Source organism: Bubalus kerabau, chromosome 7 (genome assembly GCF_029407905.1).
Source record: "Bubalus kerabau isolate K-KA32 ecotype Philippines breed swamp buffalo chromosome 7, PCC_UOA_SB_1v2, whole genome shotgun sequence".
Taxonomy (NCBI): Eukaryota; Metazoa; Chordata; class Mammalia; order Artiodactyla; family Bovidae; genus Bubalus; species Bubalus kerabau.
In genome coordinates, this window is record NC_073630.1 from 102,465,583 (window position 1) to 102,489,981 (window position 24,399).

A 24,399-nucleotide genomic window follows, 5' to 3' on the forward strand; every position below is an offset into this window, starting at 1 on the left:
CCTTTAAGTTCATCAGATTCAGAATCATATCACCATCTTCTTGGGTTGCTCAAACCAGAGAATTCTCAGGTGGCTAGCATGTTTGTTTATGCTAACTTAAGAAATATTAAGTAAAAGAGTGGATGACCACTACTTACTCACAGAGGATGTATGGACCCCCGAGAATACGTCTATGTCCCCTGTGGGTTTCAGGGACTCCAATTTGAGAAGCACTGGGGAGATGGTGGTCTCCATCTGACTGTTGACTGACATATGGACAAGGTTGGGTTACCAGTTTTCTTTGTGTTTATGTTGAGGTTCTGCTCAATGTGTTGTTAGACTTCTAACAAGGAAAAAAGAATATATATGATGGACTTAAATGTAAGTAAAACAAAAGAGTTTTTGTTTGTTAAAATAACAATGAGAATTGCAGAAATAATTGAAGCTAAAAATCAACCAGAAGGTGCTTGGCACTGCTATCTCTTTCAAGTTTTGCTCAACTAAACTTTGGCTTGATCAGGGGGATGGGTGTTTTTCTGCAGGACTATAGTGAGGAGATACCAGTAGGGGACAAATAAAGAGAAATGGGTGAAGCATTATATAATGATCAGACTGTGTTATAACAGCCATCATGGTACTTGAAGAGATTTTATTTTTAAGAGGTCAGAGTGCATTGAAATTATTAATTAGTCAGCAGGTCCTTTTCTTTTTAATTATTGTTGGCTGGCAGTTGCCGTCTGCTCAAAATGCAGAAGTGAACTTTAGCACTATATATTGCAGGGTGGTGGCAGCAATTCATTAATTAAAGGAAACTTTCCTGATTTGAGAAGCCTTTAACTTATGAACTTGCAGAATGAAGACTTCAAGACTAATTCTGGATAAAATTGATTATTGTCTTTAACTACTAATCTACTTATTTTTATTCTGTCTTAGTGAAGGGAAAGTATGATCCTGAATAATACTTAAAATACTAGTTTCCATTTAAAACCACTTCCTCAAATGTATAATTCAGAGCTGCACTTGTTTTTTCAAATTTTTACTTTAGATCTGTTAACAAATTTTCCCTGAAATGTGAATACTTTAATGACAGAGACAGAAAATCAGTCTCTCTGACAGGTTTTCCCACCAAGTATAAATTTTAGAGTGGGACTGATTGTACTATTACAGAATTATAAACCATGCCTGAAATCACTGAGCCACCAAGACCTAGGTACATGCATACCTGTGTAAGCGTGTAGATACGGTGCAATACCTGCAGGCATGAGGTCTTGACCCACTGTCTCTAGAATGCAAAATGGTGCTATTGCCAGGAAAATTGAAATATAAAGCCAATTTAAAAAATCTGTTAAAAATTTAGTGGTCATTAAAATAATGTAATGATTCTTACAAATTTGGAGAGATATTTTGGGAAGATTGATAGAATATGGATGCTACTGGGGATAAAAGTGATTACAACTGCCTGAGGAATAAGACCTTCCCCTTAATAAGTGAGCTGTTTCTTAATGGAAACCTTTGCCAACATTCTTGTAACTTCCACTTGTATTTTTCTTTGTTTTCACCTCTCTCCCCTTCCCCAGCATTGCCAAACTCTATGTTGAGGTCTTCTGTCTTAATACTTTTCTGGAGACACAGGGCACTTGGTCATTAAACTTTTTCTCTAATCTTTCTAACAAAAAGTAAAATGAGAAAGAATGGAAGAAAGAAGGGAAAAGAAAAAGAAATAATGAAACCTAAAAAAATAATGAATAATGAAATCTAAAACTTTGGTAGTAAGGGGTAGCATTCCTAGTGGAAGAAATTCTGACTAACCAAAACGAGCTGAAATATATCTATATTCAAATTTGAATATCTACTGAAAGAAGCTGGGCAGGTAACCAAAATGACGAAGTAGACTGGGGTTAAGAAAAGTTTTGATAAGTACTTAAGTACAAAGTACATGCCATTTTCCCCTTATGTCTATACTACTATAAAAAATACACCAATGCCGTGGTGATGAAGAAAGACCATGAGGGGGTGAACACAGAGTACACAGGAGACGGTATGGCCTGTAGGAATGGGTGCTCAGTGCTGCCGATTCTAAGAGAACCCAGAATTCTAATCTTAGTGTGAATATTTTAATATGTGGGCAATCAATTCAAATTTTCTAAAAAGTATGTATGGATCATTGTGAAGGCCCTCTAGTTTCTGACTGCTGATTTACATATACCCCATGAATAAATGGATTGGGAAGAGAGCCTGGACTTCCTGATCATAGATTTTTCCCCTCTCAATGTACATAACCCTTGAAGCTGCATTCTTGCCCTTTGAGGGCATTCTGTTCAATTTTGCAAGTGTATATTGAGTGTATCACTATATCATAACAGTATGCCTTGGGATGAAAAATTTTCACCACTAGTTTATACTACAGCTTTGGAGATTTGATATAGTAAGTTTGATATCACCACCTATGATAGTGATTCCCAATCAGACTCTAGATTAGAATCCAAGGAGTCACATCCTGATCCAAGAATTAGGTTCTAAACCTATCCATAAAGAAAAAGTTCTGTGTGTCCAAATTATTCTTGAAAAATTGCCTGGGAATGCTCCATCATGAGGACAGACTCCATCACCACGTCAGTTTTCCCTTTGATATTGGAATAGATTCATTGCTTCCTGGACTGAGCACAGAGGAAATAAATGATGTGACTTTCAGGGCTAAGCTTTTGAAACTATGCCCTCAACCATTAAACACCAGAATCACATTCAGTGGAGGAAATCTCACACTTTGAGGGTCCTCCCAGGAACTGATACCTCCAGAAGGAAAAGCAGATTTATATTCTCCATCTCAACATGCTACCAACCATTCAATTCTGTCTCTTTTTATTATTTAATTTGATTTGCTTATTAAAAAGAACTTTTTTGGTTGTGCTGTGCAGCTTGCGAGATCTTAGTTTCCTGACCAGGGATTGAACCCTGGGCCCCAGCAGTGAAAGCACTGAGTCCTAACCACTGGATCACCAGGGAATTCCCTCTTTTCATTATTTTCATCATCTAATTTACTTCAGGGCTTCCCTGGTGGCTTAGATGGTAAAAGAAACTGTCTGCAGGAAGATCCCCTGGAGAATGGAATGGATACCCATTCCAGTATTCTTCCTGAAGAATCCCATGGACAAAGGATCCTGGCCAGCTACAGTCCATGGGGTCGCAAAGAATCAGATGTGACTGAGTGATTAACACGTTCACTTTCATAATTTATTTCAAATAAATGAAATGAAGCGTGAGGTATTAGGCAGCTCCACGTAAGTGATGTGTCTCCATGTGCTACCATGGTTTTGTTGGAGAAACACTTTTGTGTTGGTAAGTAGTTCAAAAATGTTAGCCCAGGGACTCCTGGAGGTCCCTGAAGCCCTTTCAGGGGTATGAGGTCACAACTGTTTTTATAGTGATACTTGGAGGTTATTTTCCTTTGGTGGTGGGCGATGGTGCTCCCCTGGTGGCTCAGTGGTAAAGAATCCGCCTGCAATGCAGGAAACGTGAGCTCCCTGGGTTGGGAAGATACCCTGGAGAATGAAATGGCAACTTACTCCAGTAGTTTTGTCTGGGAAATCCCATGGACAGAGCGGTCTGGTGGGCTATAGCCCATGGGGTCGCAAAAGAATCGGACAAAACTTAGTGACTAAACAACAATATTTTCCTTTTTCACCCTGATTTTCTCACCCATGTGGTTGACAGTCTTTTCATGTCTACGCCTGGCCAGGCTCCTCAGTGACTCAGCCAAATGCAAATCTAGGTGCTGCTGTGTCACTACTTTGTATAAGGGATTAAAGTCCATAGTCGACATGGGGAGATTATCCCAGGTAACCTGGGTGGGCCTGAGTCAATCAGTCCAAAAGGTAAACGCAGAGCTGATGCTTCGCTAAAGGAGAAATTCCACCTGTGACTGCAGCTTCCTGCGCCTGAGATTTTCAGCCTGCCCTTCCTGACAGTTTGTCCGATGCGTTTCACACTTGCTTAGCCAGCTCCCATAACCATGCAAGTAATTTGCAGGAAATCTCTTCATATATAATCTCCTATTCTATTTCTCTGATTTAATTTTGGTAGCAAAAGTGGTTAAGAAGAACAGAATATTAAGGATGAGTTTTCTGGAGTTGGTTTTCTAATCTGTAAGTGTGTGCTAAATCACTTGAGTCATGTCTGACTCTTTGCAATTCTATGGACTGTAGCTTGCCAGGCTCCTCTGTCCATGGGATTCTCCAGGCAGGAATACTGGAGTGGGTTACCATGCCCTCCTCCAGGGGATTTTCCCAACCCAGGGATTGAACCTGCATTTTCCGTAGCTCCTGCAACGCAGGCGGATTCTCTACCATTGAGCTACCGGGGAAGCCCTTTTCTAATCTAACTAGACTTACAGGCACTAATGCTTCTCTTTTCCATGCTAGAAAGGGCTACTTGGTAAGGGTTAGTCTACTTGGTAATATGTAAAGAGATATCCAAAATATGGCCATTGGATACTTCTAGTCAACAGAAGGCCAAGGTTCTAGGTGACCACGTTCAGTCAAACTGAGGAATACAATAAGTCCCCTACATCTGAACAAGTTCCATTCTGAAAGTACATTTGTAAGTCCAACAAAGTTAGCCTAGGTACTGAGCTAACACAATTAGCTATATAGTACTGTATGCTTTCATAGGTTTATAATACTTTTCACACAGACAATACATAAAAAACAGACAAACAAAAAATAAAGAGAACATTTAAAATCCTGTAGTAAAGTAGCTTGAAAAGTACAATGATACAATGATTGGCATACAGAGACAGCTTCTCATCTTTGAAAGCTCAAAAGTTTGCATGTAGGGGACTTACTGTATAATGAGATTGGCTGCTGCTGCTAAGTCGCTTCAGTCGTGTCCGACTCTGTGCGACCCCATAGATGGCAACCCACCAGACTGCCCCATCCCTGGGATTCTCCAGGCAAGAATACTGGAGTGGGTTGTCATTTCCTTCTCCAATGCATGAAAGTGAAAAGTGAAAGTGAAGTCGCTCAGTTATGTCCGACTCTTCGAGACCCCAGGGACTGCAGCCTACCAGGCTCCTTTGTCTATGGGATTTTCCAGGCAAGAGTACTGGAGTGGGGTGCCATTGCCTTCTCCGATGAGATTGGCTAATTGCTCCTAATTGCCCTTCTTTGGTAGGGAAAAGAAAAAGGTTAGTTGAGGACTTCAAATTCATTATGAAGGTTGAGTTCTACATAATGGTCTGAAAGCTTCTATATCTGCCCGGGAGGACAATCTTATCTCCTGAAGCTATGAGCCAACATTTCTGAAAACCGAACCTAGGGTCTCATGCTTCAGACGCTGAACTAATGACACAAAAGTGAGGGCGTTGCTTGGGAAGAGAGATCATCATGAAAATTTGCATGGGGATGTCTATGGGCAGATCTCAAAGCTAGGGACATTGAAGCCCAAAATTCTGCTGAGTCATTTTTGCCAGTAGAGGCAGCTTTCTACCTCTGTCTGGAAAACCTGTAATGAATGCCCTCCCCTGAAGTACCTGCCCTGCAAGACACTGCTGATCCTTCTCAGGACCTGCCTCTATCACTCTTTGCTTCTAGACCTGTAACTAAACTCAAGTCCTGGCAGGCCAGAGGAGAGGTACAAAGTGTGAGGTATCTCCATGAGAAGGTGCGCTATACTCCAAAAGAACTGTGTGATTTTTCTAATTTTTACAGGCAGAAATCTGGGAGATATGCGTGGGAATGGATATTAAAGGTATGAGAGCATGGTGGAAGGAATAGAAAGTTGGGTCAAGTGGAATTTATTGAGATAATCCATTAAGCAGAAATTCTAGAATTGGTTTTGGCTCAAGGGTTTAGAAAGGATGCTAATAGTTTGATTTGTTATCTGAAACATGCATCCACATGCATCCATCAGTGGTCTCCACTGAATAAGTTTTGTGCTATAACTTTGTTGATATGCTATAGAAGAAAGTGTCTAGAGGCTTAGGGAGATGGAATGCTAGCATGCGTTTATCATGTAAGACCTGCTCATTTATCCTCGGTTCAGTTCAGTCACTCAGTCACGTCCGACTCTTTGCCACCCCATGATCGCAGCACGCCAGGCCTCCCTGTCCATCACCAACTCCCGGAGTTGACTCAGATTCAAGTCCATCACATCAGTGATGCCATCCAGCCATCTCATCCTCTGTCATCCCCTTCTCCTCCTGCGTCCAATCCCTCCCAGCATCAGAGTCTTTTCCAATGAGTCAACTCTTCACATCAGGTGGCCAAAGTACTGGAGTTTCAGCTTCAGCATCATTCCCTCCAAAGAAATCCCAGGGCTGATCTCCTTCAGAATGGACTGGTTGGATCTCCTTGCAGTCCAAGGGACTCTCAAGAGTCTTCTGCAACACCACAGTTCAAAAGCATCAATTCTCCGGCACTCAGCTTTCTTCACAGTCCAACTCTCACATCCATACATGACCACTGGAAAAACCATAGCCTTGACTAGATGGACCTTTGTTGGCAAAGTAGTGTCTCTGCTTTTGAATATGCTATCTAGGTTGGTCATAACTTTCCTTCCAAGGAGTAAGCGTCTTTTAATTTCATGGCTGCAGTCACCATCTGCAGTGATTTTGGAGCCCCCAAAAATAAAGTCTGACACTGTTTCCACTGTTTCCCCATCTATTTCCCATGAAGTGATGGGACCAGATGGCTTGATCTTCGTTTTCTGAATGTTGAGATTTAAGCCAACTTTTTCACTCTCCTCTTTCACTTCCATCAACAGGCTCTTTTGTTCCTCTTCACTTTCTGCCATAAGGGTGGTGTCATCTGCATATCTGAGGTTATTGATATTTCTCCTGGCAATCTTAATTCCAGCTTGTGCTTCTTCCAGTCCAGCGTTTCTCATGATGTACTCTGCATAGAAGTTAAATAAGCAGGGTGACAATATACAGCCTTGACATACTCCTTTTCCTATTTGGAACCAGTCTGTTGTTCCATGTCCACTTCTAACTGTTGCTTCCTGACCTGAATACAGGTTTCTCAAGAGGCAGATAAGGTGGTCTGGTATTCCCATCTCTTTCAGAATTTTCCACAGTTTCTTGTGATCCACACAGTCAAAGGCTTTGTCATAGTCAATAAAGCAGAAATAGATGTTTTTCTGGAACTCTCTTGCTTTTTCCATGATCCAGCAGATGTTGGCAATTTGATCTCTTGTTCCTCTGCCTTTTCTAAAACAGCTTGAACATCTGGAAGTTCATGGTTCACGTATTGCTGAAGCCTGGCTTGGAGAATTTTGAGCATTACTTTACTAGCGTGTGAGATGAGTGCAATTGTGTGGTAGTTTGAGCATTCTTTGGCATTGCCTTTCTCTGGGATTGGAATGAAAACGGACCTTTTCCAGTCCTGTGGCCACTGCTGAGTTTTCCAAATTTGCTGGCATATTGAGTGTAGCACTTTCACAGCATCATCTTTCAGAGTTTGAAATAGCTCAACTGGAATTCCATCCCCTCCACTAGCTTTGTTCATAGTGATGCTTTCTAAGGCCCATTCACCCTGGGAGGGTTCAAAGGTGTGCCTTTTACCTCAACTCTGAGAAATAAATTTGTGGGAGGAGCCCCAGCATCTTTGAAGAGTTCTGTGGTTGCTCTCCTCTGTAGGTCAGAATTTACAGAGGGAACAGCTACCATTCAACTGCAATCCCTATAGGCACTGGGGATAATGGGACTCCAGAAAGGCAGGTGCCAAGTGGCTACATTTAATCACCAAAGACAAAGGGAGTATAATGATTGTAATGGACAGAAGAGTCAAAGTAGGAATCAGCATGGTCTGACTCAAAGAAATCTGTTGTGTTGAATAACTGATTAAATGAAATAGATGGACAGTCAACTAAACTCTCAGTTGTATAAGTGGGAAAGTTCTAGGTTAGTAAACAGAAGTCTAACTCGAATCACAGAACAGTCACAATCTCTCAATCAATTCCCAAACTTTAGCTAATTTACAGAATTTGAACCACTTGAAAGAAGGGAAGGCTGGGTCCCCTTGAAGACTGGCAAAGTTTTATACTGTTGATCTGTCTTCCAATCTTCTGCAAAGGGATCTATAGCCATTTATCAGGGTGACTGTGCATTGAAGAAAGGAAAATAATCAGACTTTTCAGGGACTACTGGACACTATTTCTAAAAAGACACTAGCTCCTAGAGACTTAAAATGTCACTCTTGAGTATCAGTGGAGTCCTTTAAGATCTAGCCTAAGATATTTGAGATGTTTGCACATGTGCAAATTATGTGGCCATTGGGGGATAACAATAGTATGGCATGTGGTAAAATTATGTGCCAGTGGAAGGGGTGGAATAATGGGAGGGAGTCACAGAGAAACGATATGGTTCCTGGAATTAAGCAGTTGACAGTGTCATGATGAAGCAAACACACACGTCAAGGTGGGTTATGATGAAGGCCCAAGAAAAGTGTGAAATTAGAGAAAAGAGAGCTCTCACACAGAGGCTGAGGCAAGAAATGCAAGACTTGCCTGATAAATAAAATGCTTCAGCAATCTCCTTGACCCCCAGATTTCTCCTTTGCCAGTGTGGATTCCTTCCTCTTAAATCAATATTTGCCATTTGGCTCCAACTATGATATCTTATTTGCCAGAGGCATCTATTCATGAGTGTATTGACATTTGTTCAAAGCTTTTTAGCCTAAATTACTCTATTCACAATTGCCCACAATTGCTGTCAAAGCAGGGGTATGAAGAAGGTGCAGATAATACAATAAATCCTCAAATAAGAAGGTGTTTTTCAGAATCGGTTCTTCCTGCATTGGCTCCTGGAGACTTACCTGGACTCACTCGGCCTTTTCCTGTTCTGTTTATTTATTTAGTATTATTTGAGAACCCCATGAACAGTATGAAAAGGCAAAATGATAGGATATTGAAAGAGGAACTCCCCAGGTCGGTAGTGCCCAATATGCTGCTGGAGATCAGTGGAGAAATAACTGCAGAAAGAATGAAGGGATGGAGCCAAAGCAAAAACAATACCCAGCTGTGGATGTGACTGGTGATAGAAGCAAGGTCCGATGCTGTAAAGAGCAATATTGCATAGGAACCTGGAATGTTAGGTCCATGAATCAAGGCAAATTGGAAGTAGTCAAACAGGAGATGACAAGAGTGAACATCGACATTCTAGAAATCAGCGAACTAAAATGGAGTGGATGGGTGAATTTAACTCAGATGACCATTATATCTACTACTGCGGGCAGGAATCCCTCAGAAGAAATGGAGTAGCCATCATGGTCAACAAAAGAGTCTGAAATGCAGTACTTGGATGCAATCTCAAAAATGACAGAATGATCTCTGTTCATTTCGAAGGCAAACCATTCAATATCACAGTAATCCAAGTCTATGCCCCAACCAGTAACGCTGAAGAAGCTGAAGTTGAACGGTTCTATGAAGACCTACAAGACCTTTTAGAACTAACACCCCAAAAAGATGTCCTTTTCATTATAGGGGACTGGAATGCAAAAGTAGGAAGTCAAGAAACACCTGGGGTACCAGGCAAATTTGGCCTTGGAATAGGGAATGAAGCAGGACAAAGGCTAATAGAGTTTGGCCAAGAGAACGCACTGGTCATAGCAAACACCCTCTTCCAACAACACAAGAGAAGACTCTATGCATGGACATTACCAGACGGTCAACACCAAAATCAGATTGATTATATTCTTTGCAGCCAAAGATGGAGAAGCTCTATACAGTCAGCAAAAACAAGACTGGGAGCTGACTGTGGCTCAGATCATGACTCCTTATTGCCAAAATCAGACTTAAATTGAAGAAAGTAGGGAAAACCACTAGACCATTCAGGTATGACCTAAATCAAATTCCTTATGATTATACAGTGGAAATGAGAAATAGATTTAAGGGACTAGATCTGATAGACAGAGTGCCTGATGAACTACGGACGGAGGTTCGTGACATTGTACAGGAGACAGGGATCAAGACCATTCCCATGGAAAAGAAATGCAAAAAAAGCAAAATGGCTGTCTGGGGAGGCCTTAAAAATAGCTGTGAAAAGAAGAGAAGCGAAAAGCAAAGGAGAAAAAGAAAGATATAAGCATCCGAATGCAGAGTTCCAACGAGTAGCAAGAAGAGATAAGAAAGCCCTCCTCAGCAATCAATGCAAAGAAATAGAGGAAAACAACAGAGTGGGAAAGACTAGAGATCTCATCAAGAAAATTAGAGATATCAAGGGAACATGTCACGCAAAGATGGGCTCGACAAAGGACAGAAATGGTATGGACCTAACAGAAGCAGAAGATATTAAGAAGAGGTGCCAAAAATACACAGAAAAAGTGTAAAAAAAGATCTTCATGACCCAGGTAATCACGATCGTGTGATCACTCACCTAGAGCCAGACATCCCTGAATGTGAAGTCAAGTGGGCCTTAGAAAGCATCACTATGAACAAAGCTAGTGGAGGTGATGGAATTCCAGTTGAGCTATTTCAAATCCTGAAAGATGATGCTGTGAAAGTGCTGCACTCAATATGCCAGCAAATTTGGAAATCTCAGCTGTGGCCACAGGACTGGAAAAGGTCCATTTTCATTCCAATCCCAAAGAAAGGCAATGCCAAAGAATGCTCAAACAACCACACAATTGCACTCATCTCACACGCTAGTAAAATAATGCTCAAAATTCTCCAAGCCAGGCTTAGCAATACGTGAACCGTGAACTTCCAGATGTTCAAGCTGGTTTTAGAAAAGGCAGAGAAACCAGAGATCAAATTGCCAACATGTGCTGGATCATGGAAAAAGCAAGAGAGTTCCAGAAAAACATCTATTTCTGCTTTATTGACTCTGCCAAAGCCTTTGACGGTGTAGATCACAATAAACTGTGGAAAATTGTGAAAGAGATGGGAATACCAGACCACCTGACCTGCCTCTTGAGAAACCTATATGCAGGTCAGGAAGCAACAGTTAGAAGTGGACATGGAACAACAGACTGGTTCCAAATAGGAAAAGGAGTATGTCAAGGCTGTATATCGTCACCCTGCTTATTTAACTTCTATGGAGAGTACATCATGAGAAACGCTGGACTGGAAGAAGCACAAGCTGGAATCAAGATTGCCAGGAGAAATATCAATAACCTCAGATATGCAGATGACACCACCCTTATGGCAGAAAGTGAAGAGGAACTCAAAAGCCTCTTGATGAAAGTGAAAGTGGAGAGTGAAAAAGTTGGCTTAAAGCTCAATATTCAGAAAATGAAGATCATGGCATCTGGTCCCATCACTTTATGGCAAAAGATGGGGAAACAGTGGAAACAGTGTCAGACTTTATTTTTGGGGGCTCCAAAATCACTGCAGATGGTGACTGCAGCCATGAAATTAAAAGACGCTTACTCCTTGGAAGGAAAGTTATGACCAACCTACATAGCATATTCAAAAACAGAGACATTACTTTGCCAACAAAGGTCCATCTAGTCAAGGCTATGGTTTTTCCAGTGGTCATGTATAGATGTGAAAGTTGGACTGTGAAGAAAGCTGAGTGCTGAAGAATTGATGCTTTTGAACTGTGGTGTTGCAGAAGACTCTTGAGAGTCCCTTGGACTACAAGGAGTCCATTCTACAACCAGTCCATTCTAAAGGAGATCAGTCCTGGGTGTTCTTTGGAAGGATAGATGTTGAAGCTGAAATTCTAACACTTTGGCCACCTGATGTGAAGAGTTGACTCATTGGAAAAGACTCTGATGCTGAGAGGGATTGGGGGCAGGAGGAGAAGGGGACGACAGAGGATGAGATGTTTGGATGGCATCACTGACTTGATGGATGTGAGTCTGAGTGAACTCTGGGAGTTGGTGATGGACAGAGAAGCCTGACTTGCTGCGATTCATGGGGTTGCAAAGAGTCCGACACGACTGAGGGACTGAACTGAATAAGTAATTAACAATGTCATGTTCGTTTCAGGTACAGAGCAAAGTGGTTCAGTTATACATGTATTTGTGTATATATATTCTTTTTCAGATTCTTTTCCATTATAGGTTATTACAAGATATTGAATATCATTTGCTGTGGTATACAGTAGGTTTTTTATCTGTTTTATGTATAGTAGTGTGTGTCTGTTAATCCCAAACTCCTAATTCATCCCTCCTCCCACCTTTCCCCTTTGATAACTGTGTGTTTGTTTTTCCCCATGACCTTTTGCCATCAGTTAAATATAAAAATCTCTCCTCTTTGTCCACACTCTTGGGCTTGCTGTTCAAAGTGTGTCTGTACACCAACAATATCAGCATCACCTGGGAGCTCCTAGAAATGCAGAATCTCAGGCACCCATCCCACCCTAGGAAGAATCTTCACTCTCAGGAGCCCCAGGGATTCCTACCCACTTTAAAGTTTGAGGAGCTCTGGACTATATGCTAACCATTTTCTTCATTCTCCTATACAACTTCCTTTGGCCTCAGGTGTTGACAAGGGGTCATGCATGGACTTGACAATTCCATCAAAAAGTTTAATATTTTAGGACTGGAAGGGATCTTAGAAATTACATAATAATAAGGGAACCATGGGATTTATCACTCAAACCAGGACATTTTTTTGAGAGTGAAAGGAAGTGCTATTAAAAATGTATGGCAGAAGAACAGGTGAAAACAGGATTGTCCTAAACAACCTCATTATTGAGTATTTACTATCAGCTAAAGTTTAATGCTAACACTGAAACTCCAGTACTTTGGCCACCTCATGCGAAGAGTTGACTCATTTGAAAAGACTCTGATGCTGGGAGGGATTGGGGGCAGGAGGAGAAGGGAACAACAGAGGATGAAATGGCTGGATGGCATCACTGACTCGATGGATGTGAGTCTGAGTGAACTCCGGGAGTAGGTGATGGACAGGGAGGCCTGGTGTGCTGTGATTCATGGGGTTGTAAAGAGTCGGACACGACTGAGGGACTGAACTGAACTGAAAGTTTAAATGGATTATCTCAAATCCCAATAACAACCTGCCCAGGTAGGTGTTATCAACCCTGGTTTTACAGATATGGTAGGAGTAGTGGGTTGAACTGTAGCCTCCCAGAAGATATGCCCAAATTCTAACCTGTGAACATGAACTCATTTGGAAAAAAAGTTCTTTGCAGATGAAATATAATCAAGTAAAGAATCTCAAGATGAAATTGTTCTGGGGACTTTCCTGGTGGTCCAGTGGCTGACTCTGAGCTCTCAATGCAGGATGCCTAGGTTCAATAACTGATCAGGGAACTAGATCTCACATGCTGCAACTAAAGATCCCACGTGGTGCAACTGAAGATAGAAAATCCAGAGTGCTGCAACTAAGACCCATAGTAGTCAAATAAATAAATAAATAATAAAATATTTTTTAAAAAGAAATCATCCTGCATTAGAGTCAGACTTAAATCTGGGGTGATGGGTGTCTTTATAAGAGAAGAAAAGGCCATTTGAAGACTGAGGCAGCAGGAATGCTGCCACAAGCCAAGTAACACTAAGTAACCCACGAAGCTGGAAGATGTAAGAACGATTTGCCCCTGGAGCCTTTGGAGGGAGCTCGGCTCTGCAGACACATTGATTTCAGACTTCTGGCCTTTAGAACTGAGAGAATAAATTTATGTTTAGTCACTAGGGGGCTTCCTTGGTGGCTCAGTCAGTAAAGAATCTGCCTGCAATGCAGGAGACCTAGGTTCAATCCCTAGGTTGTTAAGATCCCTTGAAAAAGGAAATGGCAACCCACTCCAGTATTCTTGCCTGGAGAACCCCATGGACGAAGGAACTAGGTGGGCTACAGTCCATGCAGTGGCAAGAGTTGGACATGACTTAGCGACTAAACCACCACCAAAGTCACTATGTTTGTGATAATTTGTGATGGCAGCCCTAAGACAGTGAAGGGAGTCTTAAGCGTAGCACGGGAGGGAGTATCCTTCCTAGGTTTAAATGATAGAGCCTTAGGGTGGGCAAGGAAAGGAGTGAAGTGAGAAGGCGGAAGAAAGCATGGAGACCCCTTGCTATTTCTTGTCTCCCCTCTCCCTCCCCCATCACTGCAAAAGGGAGTCTATCTTGGTTCCTGTGTTTCAGGCAAGAAAAAGATGATCTTTTATATCTCTCATTGATTATATCATTTATATCTCTCATGAAGCCCCCTTCAATGTCTACACAGACCTTTGTTGTTACTAAGTGATTTCAAACTCATCATCACATTTGACCCTAAAAAGAATCCATTTTACTGATGAGAAAACTGAAGCACATTAGACTAAATGAATTGTTCAAATTTATGTGCTGGACTCAAAACCCTTTAAATTCTACTTTATTGCTGAAGCAGGAGCTAGATGAACCCCAGGCTGAACAGTTTCTCTTCTATGGATAGAAACTCTGTAATAGCAGAAATTCTATAAAAACAGAACGATGGAGGAAGCTGGGCCTTGTCCAGATAAAACATGAAGACCACATATTCCTTATTCTCCAACTCAAAGAGACCTCCCAGATCACACATGCGCAGAAAGGCTCCTTGGTGGTCAAAAAGGGAGGGGGCGTCACCTCATAGTAAGTGATAATCAACTACCCACGAACCTTTTCACTAGATTCCAGTTTTGCTAAGAAGTGAGCCTGCACACATGGGAGGGTCCTGAGATATACCAAATATAGACTCAGGACCAGGCAAATCAAAATGATTGGCCAGAGGAAACCGGGAAGAAATGCCCCATAAAAGTAATTAAAACTGCCAGGAGGGTGCAACTGAGTGACTCTCTGAGCCCGCTCGTGTGTTCATCCACATTACTCTTTTCCTCCTAACAAACACTTTACTTGTTTCATCACTTGCCTGCTTTGTGGGAATTATTTTCTGCAAAGCTGAGAAGCCAGGGTGTTGTCACTGAGGACGGCCTCCATCTCTGGCAGGGAACCTAAGCCCCTTTTCAAGCTGCTGCAGGCAGAGGTCACTCGAGATCATAGCCATTTTACCATTCTGTTGTGAGACAATACTTCTTCCGTGAAAAAACAAACAAAAGCCCCCAAAAACAAAAGAAGCAAACCCAGTTCATGAAATTTGGTCATGAGCAACAGATATCATTGCAGATTGTGGGCGCTCAGCTTTTGGGTCTCAATGGGTAGAAAAAGTCCATCCTTAAACAGAGCTGCCTGCACTGGAACTTGTTGGGTAAACTTAGGTATAATCGCTCAGGGTTCCTTAGTCATCTTCCTTTGAGGAAATAAAAGAAGCGTTTAAGAGTTTTGCTTGAATGTATAGTGTTGAGTCAAAATAATCTTTGAGGATTTGGATTATGTGTTTTAAATATGTGTTTGTTTCCAGCAAGGACTTTGTAAGGATTTTAACAATTGTTTTTCTTGTTTTCATAAAATGGCAGACCAAACAGAGGTTTAATGTTGAGAAGCCAAGCGCGTGAAACTTCTTTATTCATAACTTGAATTTTAGGACCGAGTTACATTTCTTTGCCCCTTCTTAGTGGGGGCGGGGGTGGGGGGTGGGGGGGTGGTTGTGATACCCACCGGGAGAGAGGTGCAAAGGCCGAATATTTACATTCTTCGCCGGGGTATTCTTCTTCCTTCCACTCCTAGTTTCCGCTACACCTTAGGCCCCGGCAGCCTCCTTGGCAGTATTTTCGATCAGCCCTCTGAATTCAGTTTTTCTTGCCCTCCCTGCTTTTCCAGCTTGAAATAACACCCGAAAGAGACTGCTGTGAGATTTTTGGTCTCATTCAGTGACGACCTGGAAATCCCAGGGAGCCTGATTTTCTCATCTACCACACAGTCTCAACATCCCTTCTGCGGCTTATTCTTAAAAACAGATCAGGTTTCTAAAAGGCGTGAACCGCAATGAAGTCAATACCCCTCCAAGGTTGTTCGAAGGAGGGCCAGCCAGACGGCGGTGCGGGGACTGAATTCCCCGGCAGCGCGCGTCCGCGGGGTGAAGCCAGCGCGGGCCTGGCGTTCTTCTGTGGTTTTCGTGCCTTAAGTGGGGGGGAGGGGGGGGTGAAAGGAGAGGGGAGCTGTGGTCGGAATTTTGCCCCAGGAAGGGAGCTACCCTGGGCGGAAGGATTTCTGTGCGGCGGCAGAGCCAGGTGAGAGGTCGAAAAAAGCTTTCCCCTCCGGGGATGAGCTAGGTGTCTCCCTAGCGGCTCAGCAGAGGAGGGAGGGCATGGGGGGCGGGGGGAGGAGGAGGTGTGGGAGACCGGGAAGCCGACGGACCGAGGCGTTTCTCTCCATTGCGGCCCCCTGCTTTCAAAGCCCGGCCGAGAGGTCGTTTTATACCCAAATAGGACCTTCTCTAGCGTCCCGGACCTATCGGTAGTCCATTCTGGGCATGAGAAAAGGCTAACGTTTTGCAGATGAAAATTCTGCCCCCAAAGGGACCTCCGCTGAGAGTGCTGGGAGGCGGGGCGGCGAAGGCGGGAGGCCGCCCGGGGAGGCTGCGGCGCTTTCCGCGTGGATCCCGTCTGGAGGCTCCCCGTTGGGTGGCGGAGGAGGTGGGGCCAGGGCAAGGCGCAGAAATAGGGACTCCCGGCGTCCGCGCGCAGCCCGCCGGCGGTGCAGTCCTCGGCCGGGCGCCAGGTCCGCGGCGGTGCGGTGCCGTGCGCCTCGGGATCCTAGCCCGGGAGGGCCTCCGTGAGTCACCGCTTGAGTTGTCGCAATCGCCACCCAGCGGAAATCGGACCCGGGGTGGAGCCGGTTCTCCGCCGCGCTCGCGTGTCTTCGCGTTTGCTCCAGGTCTGCGCTGCAGGCGACGGCTTCGGTGGGGGGCCTGGGCCTCCGGCGCAGAGGGAGTTAATCGGCCGCGGCGAGGAGGAGCCCGAAGAGGAAGGAAGGAAATTGCTGTCCTTCTGAAAGTTTTTTTTTTTTTTTCCTTCCTCTCTTCTTTTTCCCCCGCAGAGGTGAGTGCCGGGAGGCGGCGGCGTTGACTCCTGGGAGCCGGGCTCCGCGCTGCTGCTCCCGGAGTTGCCTTCGGACTACCTGGAGACAGGGACGGCCATCGCACTCGGACCTCCTCCGTGGACCCCGTCGGGGTGCCCCGAGCCATGGATGGCGCGGAGCTGGCCGGGCAGATCCTTTACACCTGGCTGACTCTGGTGCTCGGCCTCATACTCCTGCCTTCGGCCTTTGGGGTGTCTTTGGGCATCTCTGAGATCTACATGAAGATCCTGGTGAAAACTTTAGAGGTGAGTCCGTGGAGGGATGCTGCGCCCCCTCCTCGGAGGGCTTTGGAGGGGGGAAACCCGGGGCGATGGGGAACAAGGTTAGAGCTGAGAGCCGAGGAGACGCCAGGAGACCAGGAGGAAAGTCAGTTGTCTGGAAGGAGGTGCGTTTTAGTTTATCCTCGGCCGTATCCCGGCTTCTCCCGCAGAGTTGGAGGGATCCTGAGACCATTGGACCACCTTGTTGCTGTGGTTGGAGGTAGAAAGACCCCCACTCCCTGCTATTATGATGATGCTTTTTACTCATCTCAATAACAATGCGACCGCCTTTTCTATCACCGGTATTTCTTTATGTTCTTTAAGCGAGGCAGCCGCCACCTCATTCTCCTTAGTTTTTATAACCTCAGGTTTCAGAGGTCCTTCTGTGGACTAAGATTTCCCGTCCAGAAAGGCATCAAGTTTATGCCCAAGATAAGAATGGATGGTAGAAAGAAATCTGATTATATTTTAGGAGTCATGGAAATTTAATCTAACCAATGGCACTTGACACGTCATTGAAAATCTATGTTTTCTTTGACTTCAGCTCTCCCTACCCTCCTGTTTCCAGATTTTGCAAAGAAAGGTGTTAGATGGGAGAGGCCCTGATGGAACAACTGTAACTTGCCCGTCATACAGGGTTTTATTAAGTCACCGAGGGTTCCCTGTGGACTCTCATCAGATGTAGGGAGAGCAAAAGTTATCCCCCCTTTACAGGTAAGGACACTGAAACTCTGAGAAGTTCAGTGGTTTGCCTGAATCAAACAGTGGAGACAGGGGTCTAACTGAAGTGAGGACCTGTAGCCTAAAGGTTAATAGTGCAGACTCTGGTTACAGATTTGCTTTGACTTGGTACCAAAATCCCAGCTCTGCTTCTCAACAGCGGACTCACCTACTTCTTATGCTTCATGTTCCTTATCTATAAAATAGTAACAATAAGAACTACTTCCATAGGGTTGTCAAGTGAGTTGAGTGAGTTAAAATATGTCAAGCACTTCAGATTGGTATCTGGACATGTTAGGTGCTGTGTAATGTTTGCTGCTATTAAAAGAATAATATTATTGGGACTTGCCTGGTGGTCCAGTGGTTAAGATTACATGCTTCCACTGCAGAAGACACGGGTTCTATCCCTGAGGATCTTACATGCCTTGTTTCTCTAGCTGCTACAGAAGCTTCTAATGTGCCTACGTGCCTGCTCAGTGGTGTCCAACTCTTTGTGACCCCGTGGACAGTAGCCTGCCAGGCTCCTCTGTCCGTGTGGTTTCCCAGGCAAGAATACTGAGTGGGTTGCCATTTCCTCCTCCAGGGGATCTTCCCGACCTAGGGATCAAACCCCAGTCTTCTGTGTCTCCTGCATTGGCAGGTGGATTCTTTACAGTACCTTCTTACATGGGTTCTCATTCTTCTGCCCTTATTCTCTGTCTGCCCAGGGCTTGGCTTTATTTGCTCTTCTCCCTCAGCCAGGAGAGTGGCTTTCAGATACACATCTCTAATCTTTTATCTCCTACCTGGAGATTACCTGTTGATCACCAACCAGCTGCTGCTGCTGCTAAGTCGCTTCAGTTGTGTCGATCTCTCTGCGATCCCATAGACGGCAGCCCACCAGGCTCCTCAGTCCATGGGATTGTCCAGGCAAGAGTACTAGAGTGGGGTGCCATTGCCTTCTCCCCACCCACCAGCTAATCTCCTGCAAATCTTTGCTACCTACTCATGTTTTATCTCACATTTTTGTTGTACCTTATGGTTGATTTTCTGTCTAGTCTTTATGTTATATTTGACTGTTCATCAGCCCTCATGTTTTAAAAGTTCTGTTGTTTCTACTTGGGAGATATTTCAGTCTCGAACCTTCCTTCTTGATGTCACACTTTGGACATGGTCACAAATGAATGGTCACAAATAAATTTTTAGAGATGTGAATTTCACATGGTCACAAATAAATTTTTAGAGATGTGAATTTCCTAGCTGCCTCTTGCCTTAGATCATCTCCCTGTAGCAGATGATTATTTTCAGCTGGTGTTCACTCTTAGAACTCTGAAATGACTGAACTGTTCTCCCACATAGTAATATCTTTTGGAATTGATACTGCAAGTGAGAATAGAGTAAATTGCACACTCTATTTTCCAGGTGCCGATTCTTGAATGCTTGTGTAAGTCAGCTACAGCTAAAGAGACGTCAAGGAGACTGGCCTGCTAGTCCCTGTAGCATGTGTGAGTGCTTGCATGCTCAGTATTATCTGACTCTTTGTGACCTCATAGACTGTAGCCTGCCAGACTCCTCTGTCCATGGGATTTTTCAAGCAAGAATACTGGAGTGGGTTGCTGTTTTCTCCTCCAGGGGATCTTCCCGACCCAGGGATTGAACACGATTCTTGGATTCTTTATACCACTGAGTCACCGGGGAAGCCCTCTAGTTGCTGTTAGCTTGGCAAATAACTTCTACACTTTGAAAAGATATCTCCAGTCCAGGATCTGACTTTCAGTGTGGCAGGGCCTCAAGTTTTAATTTTTGTCCATCTAGATTTGAAGAGATTTTTAGAGATGTACTCCTTGTTAGTAAAACTCTCAGGAATGCCAGTTTTCTTTTTCTGCATTTGCGCTGGGTCTTTCTTGCAGCTGCTGGATCTTCGTTAGAGTAGGTGGGCTCTTCTTCCGTTGCAGCATAGGTTTCTCTTATTGTGGAGTATGGGCCCTAGTGTGCGCCAGTTCAGTAGTTGCGGTGCACAGGCTTAGAATTAATTTAATTTTAAATTAATTGAGAATTAGTTAAGTTCTCAATTAATTTAGAGTTAATTAAATTCTTAATTCCCCAACTGACCAGGGATCAAACCTGAAGCCCCTGCATTGGATGGTGAATTTTAACCACCAGACCACCAGGGGAGTCCCACCAGATTTCTAATTTTAGTGGAAGATAAACCAACTAGCTTGGAAACCAGGTAGATGGCAGCATAAGGAACCATCCTCTTTGCTAAGACCAAAGTTTATTAGGTCAGACAGATGCTTGGCATATATGTAGTTAGAATGGGGATTCATTTTGTGAGCCGCCTCTGATTTGGTGGTAGCTGCCCAGATTTCCTGTGTTTGGGAACAGCTGGGCGCCTCAGGGAAGAGCTATGATCCAGTGGCGAGGTCTGCTTTGGGCACAGGAGAGGGAGATGGTAACCCGGGGCTTTGTACCCTCCAACCAGAACAGCAATGTTGGAAGTTGACAGTGTTGCTCAGTTGTGTCTAGCTCTTTGTGATCCCATGGACTGTAGCCTGCTAAGTTCCTCTATCCGTGGAATTCCCCAGGCAAGAACACTGGAGTGGGTAGCCATTCCCTTCTCCAGGGGATCTTCCTGACCTAGGTTTTGAACCCCGGTCTCCTACATTACAGGTAGATCCTTTACTGTCTGAGCCATCAGTGAAGCCCAGGACTGTATTTGGTGTTTGAAAGACATTTGTTAGGCAGAGTTTGGTATAGTGGATTGTTTTTCTGCCAACTATGGGAATAATTCCCTTAAAGAATGTGCTGGTTGTTTAATATTAAAACATTTTTATATTTGGACAAATACCCTACTCTTTGTTAAAGTCCATTCAAGGTCCAGATCTTTTGTTACTCATTATTCCTAAGTATATTCTCAACTGACTCGGTGGTTTCTTTCTTTTACTTTCCAGTTCCAAGAATATATGGCTTCCCAGGTGGCCCTGTGGTAAAGAATCTGTCTGCCAATGCAGGAGACTTGAGAAGCTTGGGTTCATTTCCTCTGTTAGGAAGGTCCCCTGGAGTAGAAAATGGCAACCCACTCCAGTATTCTTGCCTGGAAAATTCCATGGAGAGAGGAGCCTGGCTGGCTGTATATGTAGTTCTTGGGGTCCCAAAGAGTTGAACATAGCAACTGAGTGCACACACAGCCCCAAGAATATTGTTTGGACTCTTAAAAAAGTATATTTATTTAATTTAATTAATTTTTAAAAATATTTATTTGGCTTTGAGGGGTCTTAGCTGTGGCATGTGAGATCTTTGGGTTTTGTTGCAGCATGTGGGATCTTTTATTAATAGTTGCGGCAGGTGAAGTCTTAGTTGCTGCATGTGGGTTGTAGTTCCCCAACTAGGGATTGAACCTGGGCCCCCTGCATTGGGAGCTCGGGGTCTTAGCCACTGGACCACCAGGGAAATCCCTCTTTGGACTCTTTAATTAGAATTGGATATTTCTCAGGTTTCCTTGGTTACAGTTTACATACCATTTTAAAAGGTTGTTTAGTTTTATACATTGTGTGTTTACTCTGATAAGTTTTTTTGACAATGGGTAGCTTTTTTGTGACCATAAACTCAAAAAAATTCTGGAAGTTGCAGTATGAGGGGGTAATCTTCCGAATAGCTGACTATGAAAACGACTAGTTGTCAAATAACTCAGCCAGCTGAGGACTCTTCTTAGCTCTCCAGTTCAGGTAATAATTATTTATTAAGTACCTGCTGAATGCTGCCTTCTGCATTGCTGAATATCTTTATGTGTATTCATAAGTCCTTGATATGGCAAGCTACTTGAAAAACAGGGCTTGAATTCTTACCATAGAGTAAGTGAGTGATCCTCTAAACCAGTGATTTTCTTCACTTCTGTTTCTTTTTTGGTAGTTATTTATTTATTTATATATTTGGCTGTGCCAGGGCTTAGTTGTGGCATGCAAACTCCCAGGCCCCCTCTATTGGGAGCACAGAGTCAGCCGTTGGACCACCAGAGAAGTCCCTCTAAACCAGTGATTTTCTAGGGGTATCTAGTAATTTTTAGGAAGTAGATGTGTCAATATTATGACTTTATATTGGAGAAAGTTGTTTTATGAGTGCAAACTATGAAAAGTAAAACTTCTGACTGAGGGAATGCATAGTCCATCTGCTTGGTAGGGTGTATTAATATATATTTAAATCTCTGGAAGAGAATATGAGTTTTTTATGTTTATCAAACAGGAGCATGGATTAAAGGTTGAATTATGCTATTCTCAACCAGGAAGGGTTAATGATGCTTGTTATTCATTGGTCTAAGGACTGTTATTTGTTGGCCTGAAGTTCACAATTAGAGGGAAATAAAGAATGGAAAGAGAATATAGGATTAATGGAGAAAAAGATACAGGGGAGTGATACATAAATTGCTGAATCTAACCAGATATTGCAAGCAATAGATAGATAAAAATAAATGTTAATGGACTTAATTTTCCCCTCAACTTTTGGAGAATAATTTGGACACATGAACAGCTGCCTCCAAATTTCTGGCGTTGTAACCTTGGGCAGGTCATTCAACATCTCCACCTTAGTTTCTTCCTGTGTATTTAAGAATGTAGCTCACAGAGTTATTGTGCAGATTGAATGAGGAGAAGTGAATGAAAGCCCTTAATATACACTAGGTGCTCAAATCTTAGTGGAGTTTGGGTTGGAACCCTCTTTGGTTGTATGTGTGTGTGTGTGTGTTTGCTCCTATGTAGCCAAGAATTAATCTACCTTCAGATCTGATGGGTCAGCACACACATATTCAGAGCAGACTACTCCTGACTTGTATTTTAGTTACTATTCTTTCCCTTACCGTCTCCTCCATTCACCGGTTATTTTTCTGTCTTTTAAAAAAGGCAGGTCAATAATTTTCAGATGGTTAACACTTCTGTTGTTATAACACTCAGGTATCACCCCTGGTGTTAGAAATACAGTAAATCTTTTAGAGGGCCATGACTGTTTATGACAGAATGTGCTTAGTTGCTCAGTTGTGTCTGACTCTTTGTGACCCCACGGACTGTGGCTCGCCAGGCTCCTCGGTCCATAGGATTTTCCAAGCAAGAATAGTGGAGTGGGTTGCCATGCCCTTCTCCAGGGGATCTTTCCTACCCAGGGATCCAATCGCGGCTCCTGTGTCTCTTGCATTGCAGGCGGATTCTTTACCTGCTGAGCCATTAAGTCATAATAAAAGATAACTACCAAAGCAATGTGCTTCTTAGTTAACTTCATTCCACAACACCTCTCTGGGATAGGGTGTGTTATTCCCACTGATAGACTGAGGAGAGAAGGTTCAGAGAGGTGAGTTGACTGGACAGTGGCATACAGCTGTCAGTGGTGGAATCAGCATTTATCTTGAATCTAGAGCCTAAGTTCTTATTCTGCCAAGAGACCCTTTTATTTTGCTACAGTTGATGGCCAGCCATTGAGTAGGGCTAACCTTTTGTAAGTGAAGCCGCTCAGTCGGGTCTGACTCTTTGCGATCCCATGGACTGTAGCCTACCAAGTTTCTCCATCCATGGGATTTTCCAGGCAAGAGTACTGGAGTTGGTTGCTATTTGCTTCTCCAGGGGATCTTCCCAACCCAGGGATGGAACCCAGGTCTCTTGAATTGCAGGCAGACACTTTACCCTCTGAGCTACAATTTTGTACATTTTTCCTTTTTCCTTTCCCTCTCCCTCTCCTTAGTTAATTCTTATGTGTCTTTTTAGCATGGAAACCGGAAGTTGAATTGTCTAGCTGACAGTGTCACGTTTTTGCAAACTTTTGGCCCAAATTTGAAAAATTAGGCTTACCCATTTCTTTACTGTGAATTGTGGACAGCTACTTATTTTCTTTCAAGAGGATTTTGAAATTAAGTGAAATGACAACCTGATGGAAAGTTGTCAGGACTTCCCTGGTGGTCCAGTGGCTAAGACTGCTCCCAATGCAGGGGGCTAGGTTTGACCCCTGGTCAGAGGACTAGATTCCATGTGCCACAACTAAGACCAGACACCGCTAAATAAATAAATAATCATTAAAAGCAAAAGCAAAAAACGTGCTGTCTTGAACACAGTAACTGTGTTTTGGAGGACAGACTTTGGAGCTAGCATTTCAGGAGAGGGTCTTTGTTCTAAACCTCGGGTGATGACAGACATGGAGTTCTTTGGAGCACATCATGCTATTGCAGCAAAGTACACATATTAGTTTGTTGCCATAGCAGAATCCCATAAACTCGGTAGCTTAAACCGTGGAAATTTATTCCCTCACAGTTCTGGAAGCTAGAAGCCCAAGATCAAGGTGTCAGCAGATTTGATTTCTTCTGAGGCCTCTCTCCTTGGCTTGTAGATGGTGCCGTCTTGTAGGCAGTGACCTGGATGGTCTGTCTTGTGTATACGTGTCCCTAGTTCTTCCTGTTCGTATGAGGATACCAGTCATACTGGATTAGGACTTCACCCTAAGGGCTTCTTTTTAACTTAGTCACCTCTTTAAAGACTCAGTTTTCAAATACAGCCATGTTTTGAGGTACTGGGGGTTAGGGCTTTAACACATGAATT

The 24,399-nt window shown here is 43.5% G+C and overlaps 2 protein-coding genes across 5 annotated transcripts in view; one reads left to right on the plus strand and one right to left on the minus strand.

Annotated features, from left to right (window-relative positions):
• The window catches only part of ABRAXAS1 (abraxas 1, BRCA1 A complex subunit), a 257,244-nt gene that overhangs the window by 41,556 nt on the left and 191,289 nt on the right, over nt 1-24,399 (minus strand). The window lies entirely within an intron of this gene.
• The window catches only part of GPAT3 (glycerol-3-phosphate acyltransferase 3), a 69,864-nt gene continuing 61,398 nt past the window's right edge, over nt 15,934-24,399 (plus strand). The window contains exons 1-2 of one of the 4 annotated variants that reach the window (XM_055588969.1): nt 15,934-16,021; nt 16,830-17,116. In XM_055588969.1, the coding sequence (XP_055444944.1) occupies nt 16,976-17,116 (141 nt within the window). In that variant the 5' untranslated portion in view covers nt 15,934-16,021; nt 16,830-16,975. Of the gene's footprint in view, nt 16,022-16,090; nt 16,248-16,450; nt 16,668-16,829; nt 17,117-24,399 lie in introns of those variants that run through there. The other 3 variants (XM_055588971.1, XM_055588970.1, XM_055588968.1) reach the window with 3 other exon arrangements.